The 17,549-nt window shown below is 41.2% G+C and overlaps 1 protein-coding gene across 12 annotated transcripts in view; it reads left to right on the top strand.

Moving 5' to 3' along the window:
• The window catches only part of MYCBP2 (MYC binding protein 2), a 136,213-nt gene that overhangs the window by 53,534 nt on the left and 65,130 nt on the right, over nucleotides 1–17,549 (top strand). For all 12 annotated transcript variants that reach the window (XM_060273339.1, XM_060273338.1, XM_035116062.2 and 9 more), the window contains 20 exons: nucleotides 1,858–1,975; nucleotides 3,460–3,664; nucleotides 3,834–3,987; nucleotides 4,413–4,585; nucleotides 5,554–5,679; nucleotides 5,773–5,900; nucleotides 6,207–6,298; nucleotides 6,415–6,549; nucleotides 6,634–6,717; nucleotides 8,576–8,672; nucleotides 9,187–9,379; nucleotides 9,786–10,060; nucleotides 11,007–11,228; nucleotides 11,316–11,507; nucleotides 11,887–12,093; nucleotides 12,878–13,009; nucleotides 13,540–13,718; nucleotides 14,083–14,225; nucleotides 14,901–15,001; nucleotides 15,991–16,209. In XM_060273339.1, the coding sequence (XP_060129322.1) occupies nucleotides 1,858–1,975; nucleotides 3,460–3,664; nucleotides 3,834–3,987; nucleotides 4,413–4,585; nucleotides 5,554–5,679; nucleotides 5,773–5,900; nucleotides 6,207–6,298; nucleotides 6,415–6,549; nucleotides 6,634–6,717; nucleotides 8,576–8,672; nucleotides 9,187–9,379; nucleotides 9,786–10,060; nucleotides 11,007–11,228; nucleotides 11,316–11,507; nucleotides 11,887–12,093; nucleotides 12,878–13,009; nucleotides 13,540–13,718; nucleotides 14,083–14,225; nucleotides 14,901–15,001; nucleotides 15,991–16,209 (3,175 nt within the window). The remainder of the gene's footprint in view (nucleotides 1–1,857; nucleotides 1,976–3,459; nucleotides 3,665–3,833; nucleotides 3,988–4,412; nucleotides 4,586–5,553; nucleotides 5,680–5,772; nucleotides 5,901–6,206; nucleotides 6,299–6,414; nucleotides 6,550–6,633; nucleotides 6,718–8,575; nucleotides 8,673–9,186; nucleotides 9,380–9,785; nucleotides 10,061–11,006; nucleotides 11,229–11,315; nucleotides 11,508–11,886; nucleotides 12,094–12,877; nucleotides 13,010–13,539; nucleotides 13,719–14,082; nucleotides 14,226–14,900; nucleotides 15,002–15,990; nucleotides 16,210–17,549) is intronic.

The raw sequence follows: 17,549 nt of genomic DNA, 5'->3' as shown, positions 1-17,549 counted from the left end.
GTGTTTTAAGTATGAAATTGTTGCATCTTTATTCTGTTTGTAGAGTACTTTCCATTTTGCATTTTCCCTATGCTGACTCAAATGCTTTTGAAGGTAATAGGAATTTTCCCCATGACAGCAAAGCGATATAATGTTATCACATCTAGCCTTTAATATTTGATGCTTTTGTGTGAGTGATATACACATTCTGATTTGTGTATGGTTGATATGCATATATATCTCACTGATACCCACATGTAAACTATGTTCAGTTCAGTGCAATTTATTGTGTTTAGCAAACAGTCACGACATGCATAAAAATAGTAATAACAAGATTACTGCTAATAATGGTGGTTTACATTTCTGCTCCTCGACCTTTACAGGATAAATCATTTCCCATTCTCCATTTAAATTTTATTACATGAATTTGTAAAGCCTTGGCAAGAAATTTGGATGTTCTAAAGAACATATACCTCTCTCCATCAGACAACAAAAAACAGGTCTTTGCAAGAGACGTGTATATGCATATATATCTCACCTGTATCCACATGTAAACTGTATTTAGGGTTCAATATGGCAAATATTGTTAACAGAAAGTAAATAAATCATAGTATGGATCAGATATATGAGACAAAAGTGTGACGGTGGCCACATTTTCATGTCATGGTAAGCCATAAACCATGGCTTACTGTGTGTAAATAAATTGTGTTTGCTTTTCTTAGTTAATCAAGCCCTGATTCCTGGCTTTGTGTTACATTAAAAAAAGAGAGATCATGGCTAGTTTCCCTCACAAGAAGCCACAATCTGTAGCCAAGGTTTGTTCTTAGTTTACTGAGTGTGGTCCCGTGAACCAGGAGTAGTGAAACAGGCGCAGTTTGTGTGAGGGGGAAAGAGTACAGAGAGCCCCCACCGATCTTGAGGAGCAGCTCTTCCACCAGCAGTAGCGTCAGCGGGGAGGGGGAAGAGTCCAGTGAGGAAGGAGGAAGAAGGGGACGGGGCTCTGGCAGCATAGGAGAGCCCCTGCTGCATGTGGGACAGGAAGAGAGAGGGGGGGAAGAGGGGGAGAAGGAAAACACGGAAAGAAGACCCTTTTTTCCCCCAGTTCCGGAATTACGCAGGAGGAAATGCGGGAGGAGATTTGGGGTGCCACGACTCTTATGTTGGAAGAAAACACGGGAAGCGCCATTCCAGGGTTCTGGGTCAGACTAAGAGGATGTATCCTGTATAGCTCTAGCACTGTAAATAGCCTGCACTCAATAAAAGCATGAAAAGGCAAAGGTCTGGAGAGTCGTTACTCTAGAGTAGTCGCAACGCACCCTCTGTGACAGTTTGCTTGCACACAGTAAGTGTGGTTTATGTCAGTGATGGGGAACCTGTAGCCCTCCAGATGTTACTAGACTCCTGATCCCATCATCATCGGCTATGGAACATGGGCTTTCGAGTCTAAAAACACCTCTATTCTAAGACATACAAACAGAGTTAGTATACCTCATAACTGCTTTTTAGTGTTTCAGACAAGAAACAAAACAGTAGAAAAGTATAACCAGTTAAACAATCCAAATGGCAGTGAAAAAGAGTTAAATAGTGGGCAGGTTGGAAGAGGGGGTAGTAGCATTGCATGGATATTTAAATAACCATTCATACTACCAAATTGTGCAATTCCGACCTATGTTTATGAGCACTATTCACTGTTCTATGGTTTCTTTATTCCTCACAATTTAACTGTCCAATGTTCTTTAGCATTTATACATTTTCTATTGTACCACTTCAGCTTCATTCACTGATACCATGCAAAATACATAAGGACTGTATTTTTTGATAGAAGATGAATGTATACATAATAAAAGATGCACTTACGGTGGCTTTGCTCCAACTTAGGGGATGCCCTACTCTGGTACAGGCACTTCCAGGACCTAGCACACAAGTTACTGCAGGCAGCAATCATACAGGTATTCTGTTAATGGATGGGCAAGTCTTCACATTTGGAAGCTTCTCGGTAAGATCTTTGTTAAAATTACATTTTCATATTGGAAACACCTTAAAGATTATTAACTGGTATAAGTTCATATGTATTTATTTTTGCCTGCTTTAAGTATTGATTTTTGTGTGTCTGGTGGTTTATTATATATCTTTATTTTTTTCTTTGTTCCGCTATGTATCGGGGTGGGGAGACTAAATAATAATAATAATAATCCTTTGCTCGTCCAAATAAGCTTTTTTCATTTATTGATTGATGCCATTAAGTCTTTGAATTGAAGAGATTTCTCCAGTTTCAAGCCTCAGATTATGCTCTTTATGAGCCAAGTCCAAACCCTACTGAAGTTCAGACTCTGCTTACAATATGTTTGGTTCAGCATGATTCCGGTCAGCTCATACTACTTTCTTCCCTTTACCACCAAAATGTACCTGACTGTGATAGCAGAGACGAATTGTATTAGGAGGGCCGTGCACAGCCCTAGAGGTTGGAATGCGGGGTCCAGGCCTACCAGAAACCATAGGAGAACTCCATAGTTCCAAATGGAAGCACCAGCATAGTTTCTGCTGTGGCCAGGTTGGGATGAAAATGGGCAGGAGGCGTCATGAGCGGCTGTGTGCTTCTTGGTGGAGACAGTGATCTAAAACCATTGAACTTAAATGAGTTGCTTTGGGGCCAATCTAAATCACTCCCAAAATAACCTGTTCAAGGGGTGCTTTTTTACAAACTGAGCTCACAGTCCAACTGTAAAACCATGACATCATATGCTTATTGAGATACAGAATATTTGTTGTCTGATAAAAAAAGGGGGGGGGGGCTCTATGCCTTCTATGGGTCACACCAAGCCTGGGGGTCAAAACAAGGCACCAGCTCACATCTTCTCAGATGTGTATCAGGCTTGAGTCCACAAATGTTGCTCTACTTTATCTGCTGCCCCTTAAGCACATATTCTTCCCAGCACCAAATCCTTTAGCAGACTTCTTTTTATCATGGCTATTTCAGTGTTGTGATTTCTTCAGCATGTCCAGCTTTCCTTTCCCTTTTTGGGAGTAAGTCCCAAACTCCAGGGACAGTTATTCTCTCCCAAACCTCCAACAGGGAAACAAGGAACACCTTTTTGGAATCTCTGTGGAGTTGTCTTATTTAGGCCATCTACCTTGCCCAGTCTATTCCCAGTGTCTCCACTGGCCTTATTCCCTTCCTTTCCCCTCTCTCGGAAGCTTTTCATTCCCTTCTTCTTTCCCCTCCCTTCCTTCTGCCAAAGGTGTAGCAATTGGACTCTTTCGGTGCCATTTACCCACAGATGGAGTTTTCAGGCAGTGTCCAGATATGGCCTCCTCAGGAGTCATTGCCTGCTGGTGTAGATCAGGGCCTGCTTAATGGGCCAGGTGCCAGTATAGAATTTGTGCACTGACGATGTTTCCAACACTGACGATGCTTGATAATGCTCATTCGTAAAATGTTTGCATTTCTAACCATTGTCATTTTCTAATTTACATCTTTAGAAAGGGCAGCTTGGGAGGCCCATTTTGGATATTCCTTACTGGAATGCAAAACCAGCACCCATGCCTAACATAGGATCAAAGTACGGACGCAAAGCAACTTGGATTGGAGCAAGCGGTGACCAGACTTTTCTTCGCATCGATGAAGCTCTCATTAACTCTCATGTGCTTGCTACATCAGAAATCTTTGCTAGCAGACACATAATAGGCAAGGTTCATTTGCTCTTTTGTTGTAACTGAAAGGAAGTAATGAAGTTGAGGTCAACCTGTTGTGTTTGCTGGTGTATTGGCTTCCTCAAAGCATAGTAAATATGTTTCCACCTCTCTATGTTATTGCCATTTGAGAAAATGAACATGAAATCTTGTTTTTTCCCCAGGCTTGGTTCCTGCGAGCATATCAGAGCCTCCTCCATTTAAGTGTCTCTTGATAAATAAAGTTGATGGAAGTTGCAAAACATTTAATGATTCTGAGCAGGAGGATCTTCAAGGATTTGGTGTATGTCTAGATCCTGTTTATGACGTTGTTTGGAGGTAAATGTTGGCTGAAGATAGCTGCTGGGAATATTAAGTTATCTGGGTATGAGAGAACTCATGAAGGATGGTCTAGTGAACATTGAACTTTATTCCACTTGTGGTTTCAGCTAGTTCCTTCCAGTCTTAGGTGGAGAATCTTTGCTTCCTTCCACTTAATGTTTTGGAAACAAGTTCTTAGCCAGCAATGTTATAGAAGAAATATAGACACTAGACCATTATATCAGTATATACTGTGATGTATGTGTCTAGAAATGGCATTGGGGTTGGGGGGGGGGGCTGTTGCTTAAATGTAGCTGGCACATGGCAGTGAAAAAATGGGTGAGAACCATGGTTTGCACCAAGTAGACTTTAATAGTAATGGCATGAAAAGATGACTGTTGTATCGTTCTTGCTTTACACTTGAAACATCTTCTTTTGGTCAGGTTTCGATCCAATACAAGAGAGCTGTGGAGTTACAATGCAGTTGTAGCTGATTCCAGACTTCCTTCTGCCCCTGACATGCAATCCCGCTGTAGTATTCTAAGCCCAGAACTGGCTCTTCCAACGGGGTCCAAAGCTCTTACAACAAGGTCACATGCGGCTTTGCACATTCTAGGTATGAATAGTTGACCTCGAATAGCTAGAATTAAGTTGAGATGTGATTTTTATTAACTTCTAGAAAAGTGTGCTTCACTTGTCCTGGTTCTTTAGTAGTTCACTTAAAGGCATTATTTACCTGAAGACTTTGAATGTCGAATGGTAGCACTTCAGTTAATCCATGTTCTCTTAGGTTTCAAACAATAAACCTATTTCCTGTCTAAGTGAATCTGCCTTCTGTGCAGATTCTTGCAAGCTGTTAACCTGCCCCTATTCAGTTTGTAAATCTACTTTGAAAGCGTCTAATCGTCATTTAATCTAACAGAGATTAGCAAAACAAGAAATTTATAAATTGGTAATCCTAGTTTAGAACTTGGAAAGAATTACTTCTGCTTGGTAATAAGAGCACTTTTACTCTGAGATAATTTATTGAAAAGGTGGCAACAGGAAGGGTGCACTATGGTAGTTTCAGTACCCTTGCTAAAATGAATGGGTAGTATTCAGTTAATTCATTGTATAGTACAAATTTAAGCTGTGCTATGCAACTTCCTTGCCTGCCTAAATCTGCTCCAGATGAACCCTCTGGAGCAAATTTAGGAGGTGTGAGAAGAGAAGGCAGGAGAGTTAAATTCTTTTAACCACTGTTACAGATAACTTCCCGTCTAATGTAAATAAACTTGAGCCTAATTTGGGTTACCACCAGTCATATTTGGTATATCTATTCCAGTCATTCTTTTCTAAACCTCATATGATTTTGTTTCCTAGAATAGCAGTACTGGTCAGAATTAATTGGAGGTCTGGTGTGCATAGCTGCCAAGTTTTCCCTTTTCTCACGAGGAAGCCTATTCAGCATAAGGGAAAATCCCTTAAAAAAAGGGATAACTTGGCAGCTATGGTGGTGTGGTCAATTAGTATAGCTTGATCTAATTTCTTGCACTAGTCCTTCTACCAGAATGTGCTCAGCTTATTTTTCTTTGTCGTTTTTAGGCTGCCTTGATACATTGGCTGCTATGCAGGACTTAAAAATGGGTGTGACAAATACAGAAGAAGAAACACAAGCTGTAATGAAAGTTTATTCCAAAGAAGACTATAGCATTGTCAACAGATTTGAAAGTATCTATCTATGTATCAAATATAGATTTTCCTTCCTGTATGTAGTCCATGAAGTTGATGGTGCACAATCTTACCTTTTCCTTCTCCTTTTAGGTCATGGAGGGGGTTGGGGTTACTCAGCCCACTCAGTAGAAGCCATTCGCTTTTGTGCCGATACTGACATCTTACTTGGTGGACTTGGCCTCTTTGGTGGCAGGGGAGAATATACTGCCAAAATAAAGGTAAGAAAAAGTTTGTTTTGGAGCATGTTTAAATTTGAGTTTAGAATATAGCATTACGCAGATCAGGAGATAGGAAGGGAGAAGGATGTTTAAAAAAGAGCTCCAGATTTTTGGGAACCACAGGGAAATAGCTTTCCTGGAGGAAAAACTAAATTTGAAAACAAGAGAAAACTTGCAGTAAATAAATACATGTGTTTTATGTTTTATACCACCCTTCAACACAACACATTTTTTCGGGGTGGGATGGGGTAGAATGACATGCTAATAAGGCAGGAAAGTAAAACTCTTAAAGGCTTCTCTTTTCAGTTGTTTGAATTGGGTCCGGATGGAGGCGATCATGAGACAGATGGTGACCTTCTTGCTGAAACGGATGTCTTGGCTTATGATTGTGCTGCAAGGTAAAATGAAGGAAGAGCTGTCCTTAAGCAGGATGAACAGATAATGCACATAAAGTTTATTTTGTTGTGAAACTCTTAACAACTAGATTAGATTTCTATCTGTGTCTTTTTCTCAGGGAAAAGTATGCAATGATGTTTGATGAACCAGTTCTTTTGCAAGCTGGTTGGTGGTATGTAGCCTGGGCACGAGTATCTGGCCCTAGCAGTGATTGTGGGTCCCATGGACAAGCATCTATTACTACAGATGACGGGTAAATATTTTCTTTCTTGGATGTTTTGTGTTGAGGTTCAGAAGAAGCCATATAACTGGTGTTTGAATAACGTTTCTTCTTCAGTGTCGTCTTCCAGTTTAAGAGTTCAAAGAAATCGAATAACGGGACAGATGTTAATGCCGGTCAGATTCCCCAGTTGCTGTACAGGTAATGCTTTTTTAAAAAAATTGGTCCCTTTTGAAACAGTGATAGCTGTCATTTGGAGGGGGGTGCGCGGTTTAATACAGTGTTCATTGAAACATCTTATTACTATAGTTGGTATTGAAGTTTTGAAACTTTTTCTGTACGATGAAGATGCAGTGGTCATTCAGCCTTTCTTTTATTTCGTTTGTATTCACCCTTCCTACAAAGAGTTCAGAGTGGTATGTATAGGGTTATCCCAATCTTTCCACTCTTACAACTTTTTCATTAGTTTAATCTGAGAAATGGTGACTATCCCAAATGTGCCTAGTGAGCATTATAGCTCTATGGGATTTGTATCTGGTTCTCCCTGGACGAGATGAACATATTAAACTGGGTTCCCTGGTTAGCTGTGACAGGGTCTTCTTGGTGGCAGTCCCCAATTTGTGACATGCCCTCCTTAATGAGGTGAGTCAGTCTCTGTCACTATTAGCTTTTAGGAGAAATTTAAAAGCATGCCTGTTTACCCAGGCATCTGATGGCTGAAATTTCTGTCCCTGGAAGGCCTGAAATTAATAGCATGAGAGGTGGGATTGCTTTTTAGGAGTTCTAAACTTTAATAGAAGTTTTGTTATTTTATTAATATTGATATGTTTGCTGCTCTGGGCTCCTTTGGAGGACTAATAATAGTAGATCTCACACAGGACTGCACTGGATTTCTTCTAGTTGCCCCAACCACCTGCAGCTGCATCCCCTTACTTTATACAGAATACTATTCCCGCAGGTTCCCTTGATCCTGGGGGCACCTTGAGGGAGCACACAATCTGCAGTTAGAAGGACATAAATATCTCTTTATGCCAAAAGACCTTGCAGCTGGCTGATTTAATCTACAGTAGGTCTCTGACCTGCTAGAAAGAGAAAGAATAGAGTGTGTAGCCATCAAGAACTTAGATACTAAGAACTGCTAGGATCCACTTAGACAGACATGGCCAACAGGTAGATCGTGATCTACCAGTAGATCACTGGATGTCTGCGGTAGATCACTGGTAGATCACTGGCTCCCCCCAAAGAAGCTGAACAACTGTAGCTCCCCTTAAAAAAGCTCAACATTTTACCTTCTCCCTGAAAAAAACTCAACAACTTTGACCTGAACCCCCAAAAAGGGCCGCCTTCAGATGTCTTTTAAAAATAGGATAGCTGCTTATTTCCTTGACATCTGATGGAAGGGTGTTCCACAGGGCGGGTGCCACTACCGAGAAGGCCCTCTGTCTGGTTCCCTGTAACCTCACTTCTTGCACTGAGGGAACCGCCAGAAGGCCCTCGGTGCTGGATCTCAGTGTCCGGGCTGAATGGTGGGGATGGAGACGCTCCTTCAGGTATACGGGACTGAGGCTGTTTAGGGCTTTAAAGGTCAGTACCAACACTTTGATTTGTGCTCGGAAACGTACTGGGAGCCAGTGTAGATCTCTCAGGACCAGTGTTATGTGGTCCTGGCGGCCACTCCCAGTCACCAGTCTAGCTGCTGCATTCTGGATTAATTGCAGTTTCTGGGTCACCTTCAAAGGTAGCCCCACGTAGAGCGCATTGCAGTAGTCCAAGCGGGAGATAACTAGAGCGTGCACCACTCTGGCCGGACAGTCTGCGGGCAGGTAGGGTTTCAGCCTGCGTACCAGATGGAGCTGATAGACAGCTGCCCTGGACACAGAATTGCCCTGTGCCTCCATGGACAGCTGTGAGTCCAAAATGACTCCCAGGCTGCACATTCTCCAGTTTCACCATATGAATTGATAGTGTGCACAAATGTTTATAAATTCTACTTCTATACTCTAGTATCTAGAGTAAAGAAGTGTGGGATTATATTCCCCCCACCCTTTTTTGCTTTCAGGCTGCCAACAAGCGATGGCAGTGCATCAAAAGGAAAACAGCAAACAAGTGAGCCTGTGCACATTTTAAAGCGCTCTTTTGCAAGAACTGTCTCAGTGGTAAGTATCTGTCAAGTGTGTTGCATACAAGGGTCATCCTAGTTTGTTCATCTAAAATTGGTTAATAGAACATAGGCTAAAGCATATTTTTAAATTAACCCTGCTTGCAACATGCCATGCCTGCACAAAACTGTTGTGTCCAATGCAATGGTTAATGTCATCCTGAATTAGTGAGGTTATTTATCAATCAGGATCCTTCATCATATGTTGTCTGAGTCAGACTCTCGGGTATCCTGTTAGATGCTTCATTTGTTCCCACTAATTGAGCATTCTAATGGGGGTATGTGTGTGTGGATTTTCAATTTCATCTACCTTGTGCTGGGACTTCTCCTGCTAGCAATTGTTATTTCTACTGGTGAGTGTGTAGAGACTCTCATGCTTCATTGTTAGCAGTTTGCTGAGGACATTGGCATTAGACAACAAACAGGGCTGGAAATCTCCTTTATCTGAAGGTTGTTGGGGTTTCTTTTTGGGTTTGGTCACCTTTCTTCTTCCACAACTTGTCTTGAAACAGGAGTGTTTTGAATCGCTATTGAGCATTCTTCATTGGAGCTGGACAACCTTGGTGTTGGGAGTAGAGGAGTTTCGAGGATTGAAAGGGTTCCAGTATACAGCTACCCTTTTGGATTTAGAAAGGCTGCGATTCGTTGGCACTTGTTGCTTGAGGCTACTGCGTGTCTATACGTGTGAGATATACCCTGTGTCAGGTAATATACTAAGTTCAAATATCTTAAGTGCATGAAACCCGAGTTTTCAAGGGAATGTTTAGAGCAAAATAAACCCACCACAAGATAAAGCAAATTTAAAATCTAGCTACTGGTCTGAGGAAATGGAAACCCATTTTCAGTAGATGTTATTTGGAGACTTAATATTCACTATGCCTTTTTTTCCCTTCGGTGAACTGTAGTCATAGAATCGTAGCACCATCAAATTGTAGAGTTGGAAGGGATTCTGGGGTTTTCTAGTCCAATTCCCTGAAATGCAAGAATCTCAATTAGATCATACACAACCATCATCCAATCTCTGCTTAAAAACATCCCAAGGAAGGAGAGTCAAATTATCTGATTGGATTATTGTTTGCCATTTTGTTAGTAACTGTCTTTCTCTCTCCAGCTACTACGAAAGCCGTTGTTGAAGAAACTAGCAAGCTGGCAGACTGCATTGGGAAGACTAGAACCTTACTAAGAAAAATTTTATCTGAAGGAGTAGATCACTGTATGATCAAGTTGGACAACGACCCCCAAGGATACCTCACCCAGCCACTGAATCTTCTAGAAGCTGTTCTTCAGGAGTGCCATAACACCTTCACAGCCTGCTTTCACTCATTCTACCCAACACCAGCTCTACAATGGGCTTGCCTTTGTGATTTGCTAAATTGTTTAGATCAGGTACGTATTTTTTTAAAACAGTACAAAAGCAGTATTGTGAAACATCAACATTAACCTTCAAACAGATACAGCAACCTTGACCAAAAGATGAAACATTTTGGTAGCTCATTCTTACCCCAGCGTATGGCATTTCGTGACTCTCTGAATATGCAGCTATCATGACTAATGCCTCTGGTTTTCAATTAGGTATCATCCTTCAATTCCAATTGCAAAGTGCCCTATAACATTTTACTTACTGCTTTCCTATCCATAGGCTAAAACTATAAAGTATACATTTTATACATTATACAAAGGCTAAAACTATAAAGTATACATTTTATACATTATACAAAGGAAGGCAATTGCAGGAACACTAAAGGTTTGAAAAAAGGAAGTTAAAAGTGGTTTTTCAGTGGTCGTCTTACTTCCTCCTGCTCCTAGTTCTCTCTCCATTGCTCCCACCTTAGCCTACAATTCACCACCACATCCTGCTGTCCTTTTCCTGCTGCTTGCCAGCTTCCTCTTCTGGTCTCCTCTCTCCCCCCCCCCCCACTCAGCAAGCAAAACTCATTGCCTGGAAGGTTGAGTACTAGCTCCCGAAATTCTTCCCTTTGTCAGAGATATTCCTCTGTGGCATAAAGGTTGTTCACATGTGCGACCTTCACCCTTTTGCACTTTTGAAGGGCAACAGGTGGGGAGTCATTTCAACACAACCTTCTGTTCTTTTTAAAAACTAGGGGATGACTACTAGCACTAGTGATCCCTTCCTTCTGCCGTACATCCAACCCTTGTTTTGTGTTTTAACCATCTGCATACTGGACTCTGAAGGCTTTTATTATTATTATTATCATACATATCATCATAAAATTAGTGGCCAACAGTAATGGCAGAATAGAAGTTACAGAGGCTGTTTTGCATCGTTCAGCTATGCCATTTTTACAAGCATTTTTTTAAATTTTATTTTAAGGATATCCAGGAAGCAAACTTCAAGACTTCAAGCAGTAGGCTTCTCGCAGCAGTGATGTCAGCCCTGTGCCACACATCTGTGAAACTGACCTCCATCTTTCCTATTGCTTACGATGGTGAAGTCTTGCTGCATTCTATGGTGAAACAAGTTAGCACTGAAAATGACTCTGCGCTGGCCCATCGCTTCCCTCTGCTGGTAGCACACATGGAAAAACTTAGTCAGGCGAGTATCAGCTACAAAAGCACACAGCGTATATCATAATATTCTGATATGAGACATTCCGTTCTGATGTGCCAATTCGTTCTACAGAGTGAAGAAAATATCTCGGGGATGACAAGCTTTCGTGAAGTACTTGAAAAGATGCTGGTTATTGTCGTGTTGCCAGTAAGAAATAGCCTTAGGCGTGAAAATGAACTTTTCTCTGCACACCTAGTTTCTAACACCTGCGGATTACTTGCCAGTATTGTGAGTGAACTCACAGCTTCTGCACTGGGATCGGAGGTAATGTGGTTAATTCATAATCCCACTGTCCTGGATTGGTAGGTGCATGCTAAGATAAGACAGCATTTCCACATTTAGATATTTTTCTTCCACGAGTGAATGATGTTGCATTCCAGAAATCATGCAACCAATTTGAAGTCTGTAGTGGATTTTGTTAGATGTTGTGCTGTCCATATAAAACTAGGTGTTCCTAGTTCCTTTAGTCATTTTCTTTTCTAGGGATAGTTAAACAGTTCACCGATAAATGGATTATTTTATTAAGGAACAGTGCTTGATAGGACAGTTTCGTTCATGTAAGTTGATTTAGAAGCACGGTTCTAATTTAAAATAGCCTTAAATTGGATTTTTCTCTGCTAATTGCTGTCCTGCTTCTTTCCAGGTTGATGGACTTAATTCTCTTCATTCTGTCAAGTCAAGCCCAAATCGATTCACAAAAACAAGCCAAGGAAGAAGCTGGAATACAGGGAATGGATCCCCTGATGCAATTTGCTTCTCTGTGGACAAACCTGGGGTTATTGTTGTAGGATTCTCTGTCTATGGAGGAGGAGGAATCCATGAATACGAACTGGAAGTACTAGTTGATGATGTATGTACTTCACAATTGTTCATGAAAAGCCCCTGCAATTCCACTACGTTGTTGCCTTTACTGCTATAATAGTAATAATAAAAATAAAAATCCACATAAAACTGTTGCAAACATTGGACTCCTGGGCTTCACCTGAAAACAGTGCAGCCCAGTTTAAATATAATGTTAATATCCCCCTCTCTTGTATGATATATGTCAGAGTTGTTGTGGTAGTAGAGAATTGGAAGCTGGAGAATCCCTAGGAAGCAAGCACCTTAGTTATTGTGAAGCATATGGTTTGGAAGCTTACACTTGCTTTTTAGGGGTGCTGAGGAATGTGGTTTAAATGCTGAAGGGCAGGCAATTGTGAGGGGAAATAACATTTAAAAATCATCTTGAAGGACAAAAGATGGAATGGGGCGATAGGCAGCAACAGTTCCCTACTCCGAGGAGCTTGCAATCAAATTGAACACAGGGGAAACAGCAGAAGAAAGGGGAGGGAAGTGGAGGCAGGTGTAAACAGGGAAGCAATACATGGTTGTTTCAGTTACATGTACTTAGACTAAGTTTACAGTAGGACATGGTAACTAGGGATTGAGCCCAAAGGCTGTACCTAAAAGGTGGGTTTTGAGCAGGCATAAGAAAGAAAAGAAAGCGAATCACACAAGTTTTCTACGAGGCAGTTCCAAATATTTGGGGCAGCAAGGGGACTTTTGGGTGGTGGAACTACAGATAACAGGCAGAGGAATATCCAGATTATTATTATTTATATAACCTTTAAATATTTACTTCTTTTTATTCATAGAGTGATCATACAGGAGATTCCACTCATTCTCACAGATGGACATCTCTAGAGTTAGTTAAAGGGACATATACTACAGATGACTCCCCGAGTGATATTGCTGAAATTAAACTTGACAAAGTTGTTCCTCTGAAGGTAAATCAAACAATTTTTTCCCAGCAACTGAAAAATAGATCTGTATTATGCACATGTATTTTATTTCAGTTCAACGATTTATTTGCTGATTAACATTTTAGGGAGCAATCTCACACACAAGAAGCTGGTGTAAAGCAAGATTGCTGTAAACTAAACTGGCATAAAGTATTCCAGATCAAAACTCCATTCAGGAGTGGGGCTACTGTGGACTGAGTGCGTGCGCACCCCCCCCCATTTTTTTTCAAAATTTTACAAAATCCACCTGGATGGTGATTTGACCTTTGGAATCTCGGGCATGTCCGGGAAATTCCGGGTGTATGGCAACCCTAAGCTGGCGTAGTTCTGCTGCCAAGGAAACATTTTGCCTCAGCCAGGAATCCACTGGTTCCAAACATGCTTTTCCCGGAGGCTCTTGCTATTGGAGAATTTTCATCTTCCCTTAAAAATTTCAGGACAGCTCATGTAAAACAACCAAGCAAAATGTTGCTGCTTAGTCTAATATTGCATGCTTTCCTGGCTTTTAATTGAAGGAGAATGTGAAATATGCAGTCCGTTTGAGGAACTACGGGAGTCGGACAGCTAATGGGGATGGAGGGATGACCACTGTTCAGTGTCCAGATGGTGTAACGTTCACTTTCAGTACGTGTAGTTTGAGCAGCAATGGCACAAATCAAACACGGGGACAGATCCCACAGATTCTCTATTACAGGTATGAACTATATAATTGCATTATGTGAATTTTGTTTAGTTTTGAATTTGTGTGGGTTTTAAACGTAAAAATCAGCTTGAGGCATTGTATCCTACCTTATTTCACTTAGAAATGTCGTTTTGGTATAGTGCTTGCTTTACTGTTTTTGAAAAAGAACTATCTGAAATAGCCCTTATATATTTATTTACACACATACACACAAAGAGAGAGAAGAATATATCATATATAACACAGGCTGAAGGATGGTTTTAAATATCTATATGTCTGGTGACATTGTTGGAGAAGCGTTGTATTTTTCTGTATTAGCTCATCTTACTTGATACTCCCTGAGAGCTGCTCATGTTTTATTGGTTTCATTTTCTAGAAGCGAGTATGATGGTGATCTACAGTCACAACTCTTAAGTAAAGCCAATGAAGAAGATAAAAATTGTAGCAGAGCACTTTCTGTCGTTAGTGCTGTGGTACGAGCTGCTAAAGACCTTTTACACAGGGCTCTTGCTGTAGACGGTAAGAATACGTTGCAAAAAGGCCTGGATTCTCCTTATTCATGATCTGTTTGTGATAGTGAGGTTCTGTGGTGTGAATGTTTGCTCATGACACCTTCACTTATTAAATTTTTGCACATAATGAATACAATAAATGGTGCAACAGGTTGCATTAGAAAGAAAGGTAATACCCAAATCTGAATCCAGGGATGACTAGCCCATGGTGCATCGGACCCCTGCAGGATTTTTAGTCTCCTCCCAACCCCAAAATTTGGCATTTTTAAATCTTAAAAAAACATCACTTCTGTGGGTCACCTGCTTGGTGGTTGTTTTGCCAAAGGCAAGGTGGTTCTTTTAAAATGAGATGCAGAAGCGATACAAAATACACAATTGAGTGAGTAGATTAAATAAAGCAACATCAGTATTGCAGCATGGGATAAAATAATGTAAAATGTAAACATTGTGGTTTAAATTCATACAACATGGTCCATCCAGAGAACAAGTATATATAAGAGTCATTAATTTCAGTGTGAGAGATTTGAGCACATTCTTAATTCTCCCAGTGAAATGGATAGGACACCAGATTAGCTAGATCATGCCTTTAATGAATAATTTAATTGTTTAAGTGAGTAGTGGAATATGATTGGTATCTTCATATCTCGGTATCTCAGGGTTTTTATTGTCCTTGTCGTTTTAGCGGATGACATTCCAGAACTGCTCAGCTCTTCCAGTCTCTTTTATATGCTCCTTCCTCTTATCATTGCCTATATCGGACCTGTGGCTGCAGCTATTCCCAAGGTATGTGGCTAACAGTCTCTGTAGCATTCCAGATGGAGTTGTGCTTCACATGGACCCGTTTTTGCTCCAGAGGTTACCTTTCAATTCCATTAACAAGCGGTAATCTTCCTAACCGTTTGTCCATCTCCTCGCCACCTGCCTGAATCAGCATGGCACTCTCTGTAAAAGTATGTGTCTCTCGCACCAACTCTTTTAGATAGTCAGACTCACTTTTGGTGTCCTTCATCTTGCTTCACTGGGCAAGCAGGTGACTAGTGCCATGTTAGATGGTGCATCACATTTGTATATATGTCACATTATATCTTCCACCTCTGACAAAGATCACAATTCATTTCACAAGGTCTGTAGTTTACCTTGGTGGCGCTGTAACGAAATATCTCTCATCATGAGGCTTGTCACACTGCGGCCTGCATTAAGCCTAACACCTTAATGAAGCACTGCACCTTGTCTAAGGCAGCTTTTGGGAGGCAAGTGATCCAGCATGTGCTCCTGTCAATAGATAGTCTGAACCTGCCCTGTACTTGGTTAGCTTGGGAACATCCTACCTGAGGACCTCTGAATGATATTTTTACTTGAGCGTATTTATCTCTTCAAGGCTCCAACCTGGTCTGGCTGCCTTATTAAGGTATTTTTTGATTGGCTCATTAGTTACCTATGCACTTTCAGAGGCTACCTGGTATTATGTATGCCGTTTGCATTGTTCTGGATACTTTGTTTCAATGTGAGACTCTAGCTTGGTCATTAATGTACTGAGGCTTCTTCACAAGGCATGGACAAGTTCTTTGAAGTGATAGTATCCCTGCTTCCAAGCACTAGGGGGCATTTTTTGCTCAGGTAAAAATACCTTTCGGGTAATACTAGTGACCCCTTATACACCAAAGATCAGGACTAGGTCGAGATAATGTAACATTATTTACACGAACAGTGTAAAGCAAACCGAGATGCATTTTCAGTTTTGCAAACACTTGGTCATATTTATCATGTGACAGGTTGCTGTAGAGGTTTTTGGCCTAGTTCAGCAGCTGCTTCCATCTGTAGCTGTTCTGAACCAGAAGTATGCTCCTCCTGCCTTCAACCCCAACCAGTCGACCGACAGCACTACAGGAAACCAACCTGAACAAGGGCTTTCCGCTTGTACTACCTCTAACCACTATGCTGTCATTGAATGCGAACACCCCTACAAGCCAGCATGTGTTACCCATTACAAGGTAGGTTCTTCATTGGAATCTTCATCACTCTTCTTATGAGTTTCATTTGATGTTGGATTATATTGCAAAGCGGGTTGTTTTGTTTCATTTTGTACTCCATGTCAGATGATGTGTAAATGGCAAAGAATGGAACACATGGTATTTAATAATACAGTGGTACCTCGACTTACGAAGGCGATCCATTCCGCGGCACTCTTCGTAAGTCGAAACCTTCGGTTGTCAAAACGACCATTTTGCGCAGTGCGCATGTGCAGACCGCACGTGCCGCTTCTGCACAGGTGCAGAACGCGCGGGCGGCAAAAAGACTTCCGGGTTTGCTGACTTCGTAAGTCGAACCTTTGGAAGTCGAGGCATTCGGAAGTCGAGGTACCACTGTAATAATAATAATAATAATACCGTAATAATAATAATAATAATAATAATAATAATAATAATAATAATAATAAATGATGATGATGATTTATTTCTACCCACCCATCTGGCTGGGTTTCCCCAGCCATGCTGGGCGGCTTCCAGCAAAAGATTAAAATACATTAAAACATCAGTCATTAAAAACTTCCCTAAACAGGGCCGCCTTCAGGTGTCTTCTAAACGCCAGATAATTGTTTATCTCTTTGACATCTGAGGGGAGGGCGTTCTATAGGGCAGGTGTCACTGCCGAGAAGGCCCTCTGCCTGGTTCCCTGTAACTTGGCTTCTTGCAGCGAGGGAACCGCCAGAAGGCCCTTGGCGCAGGATCTCAGTGACTGGGCAGAATGATAGGGGTGGAGACGCTCCTTCAGGTATACTGGGCCGAGGCTGTTTAGGGCTTTAAAGGTCAGAACCAACACTTTGAATTGTGCTTGGAAATGTAGTGTCTAAGATTGCACAGAAAACTGGCAGAAGCTATCTAAAAGTAACAATGAATAAAATAAATTTGGTTTGTTTCATCTCTTAATTCTCCTTGAAACAGAAACAAGTGGAGCATAATAAAAACCAAGAGTATGGAACCCCACACCTGGGGTTAGTGGATGTCTGTCTTCATCCATTTGTGCACTGCAGCCTTCCCCAATCTGGTGGCTGTAGGTATTTTGGACTACAATTTCCATCAGTCTCAATCAAAGTGGGCAATAATCTGCTATGCTGGGACGGGGTATGGACGGCTCTAGGTTGGGGAAGGCTCATGTGCAGTGTTGACTTTAAAGGCCTCTCTTTCGAAGTCCTGGAGCTGAAGACCAAAAGTGGCACTTGTAGCAAGGTTTGCAAGGTTTCATTTTAGTTCTGTTTGCTTAAATAAACTCCCAACATCATTGTGAATGTAACCTAATTGTGAACAACCATTATCAACAACAACAAACCAGT

Source organism: Zootoca vivipara, chromosome 4, assembly GCF_963506605.1.
Source record: "Zootoca vivipara chromosome 4, rZooViv1.1, whole genome shotgun sequence".
Lineage (NCBI taxonomy): Eukaryota > Metazoa > Chordata > Lepidosauria > Squamata > Lacertidae > Zootoca > Zootoca vivipara.
Note: the sequence above shows the minus strand (reverse complement) of the source record. Positions and strands in the feature narration are given on the sequence as shown.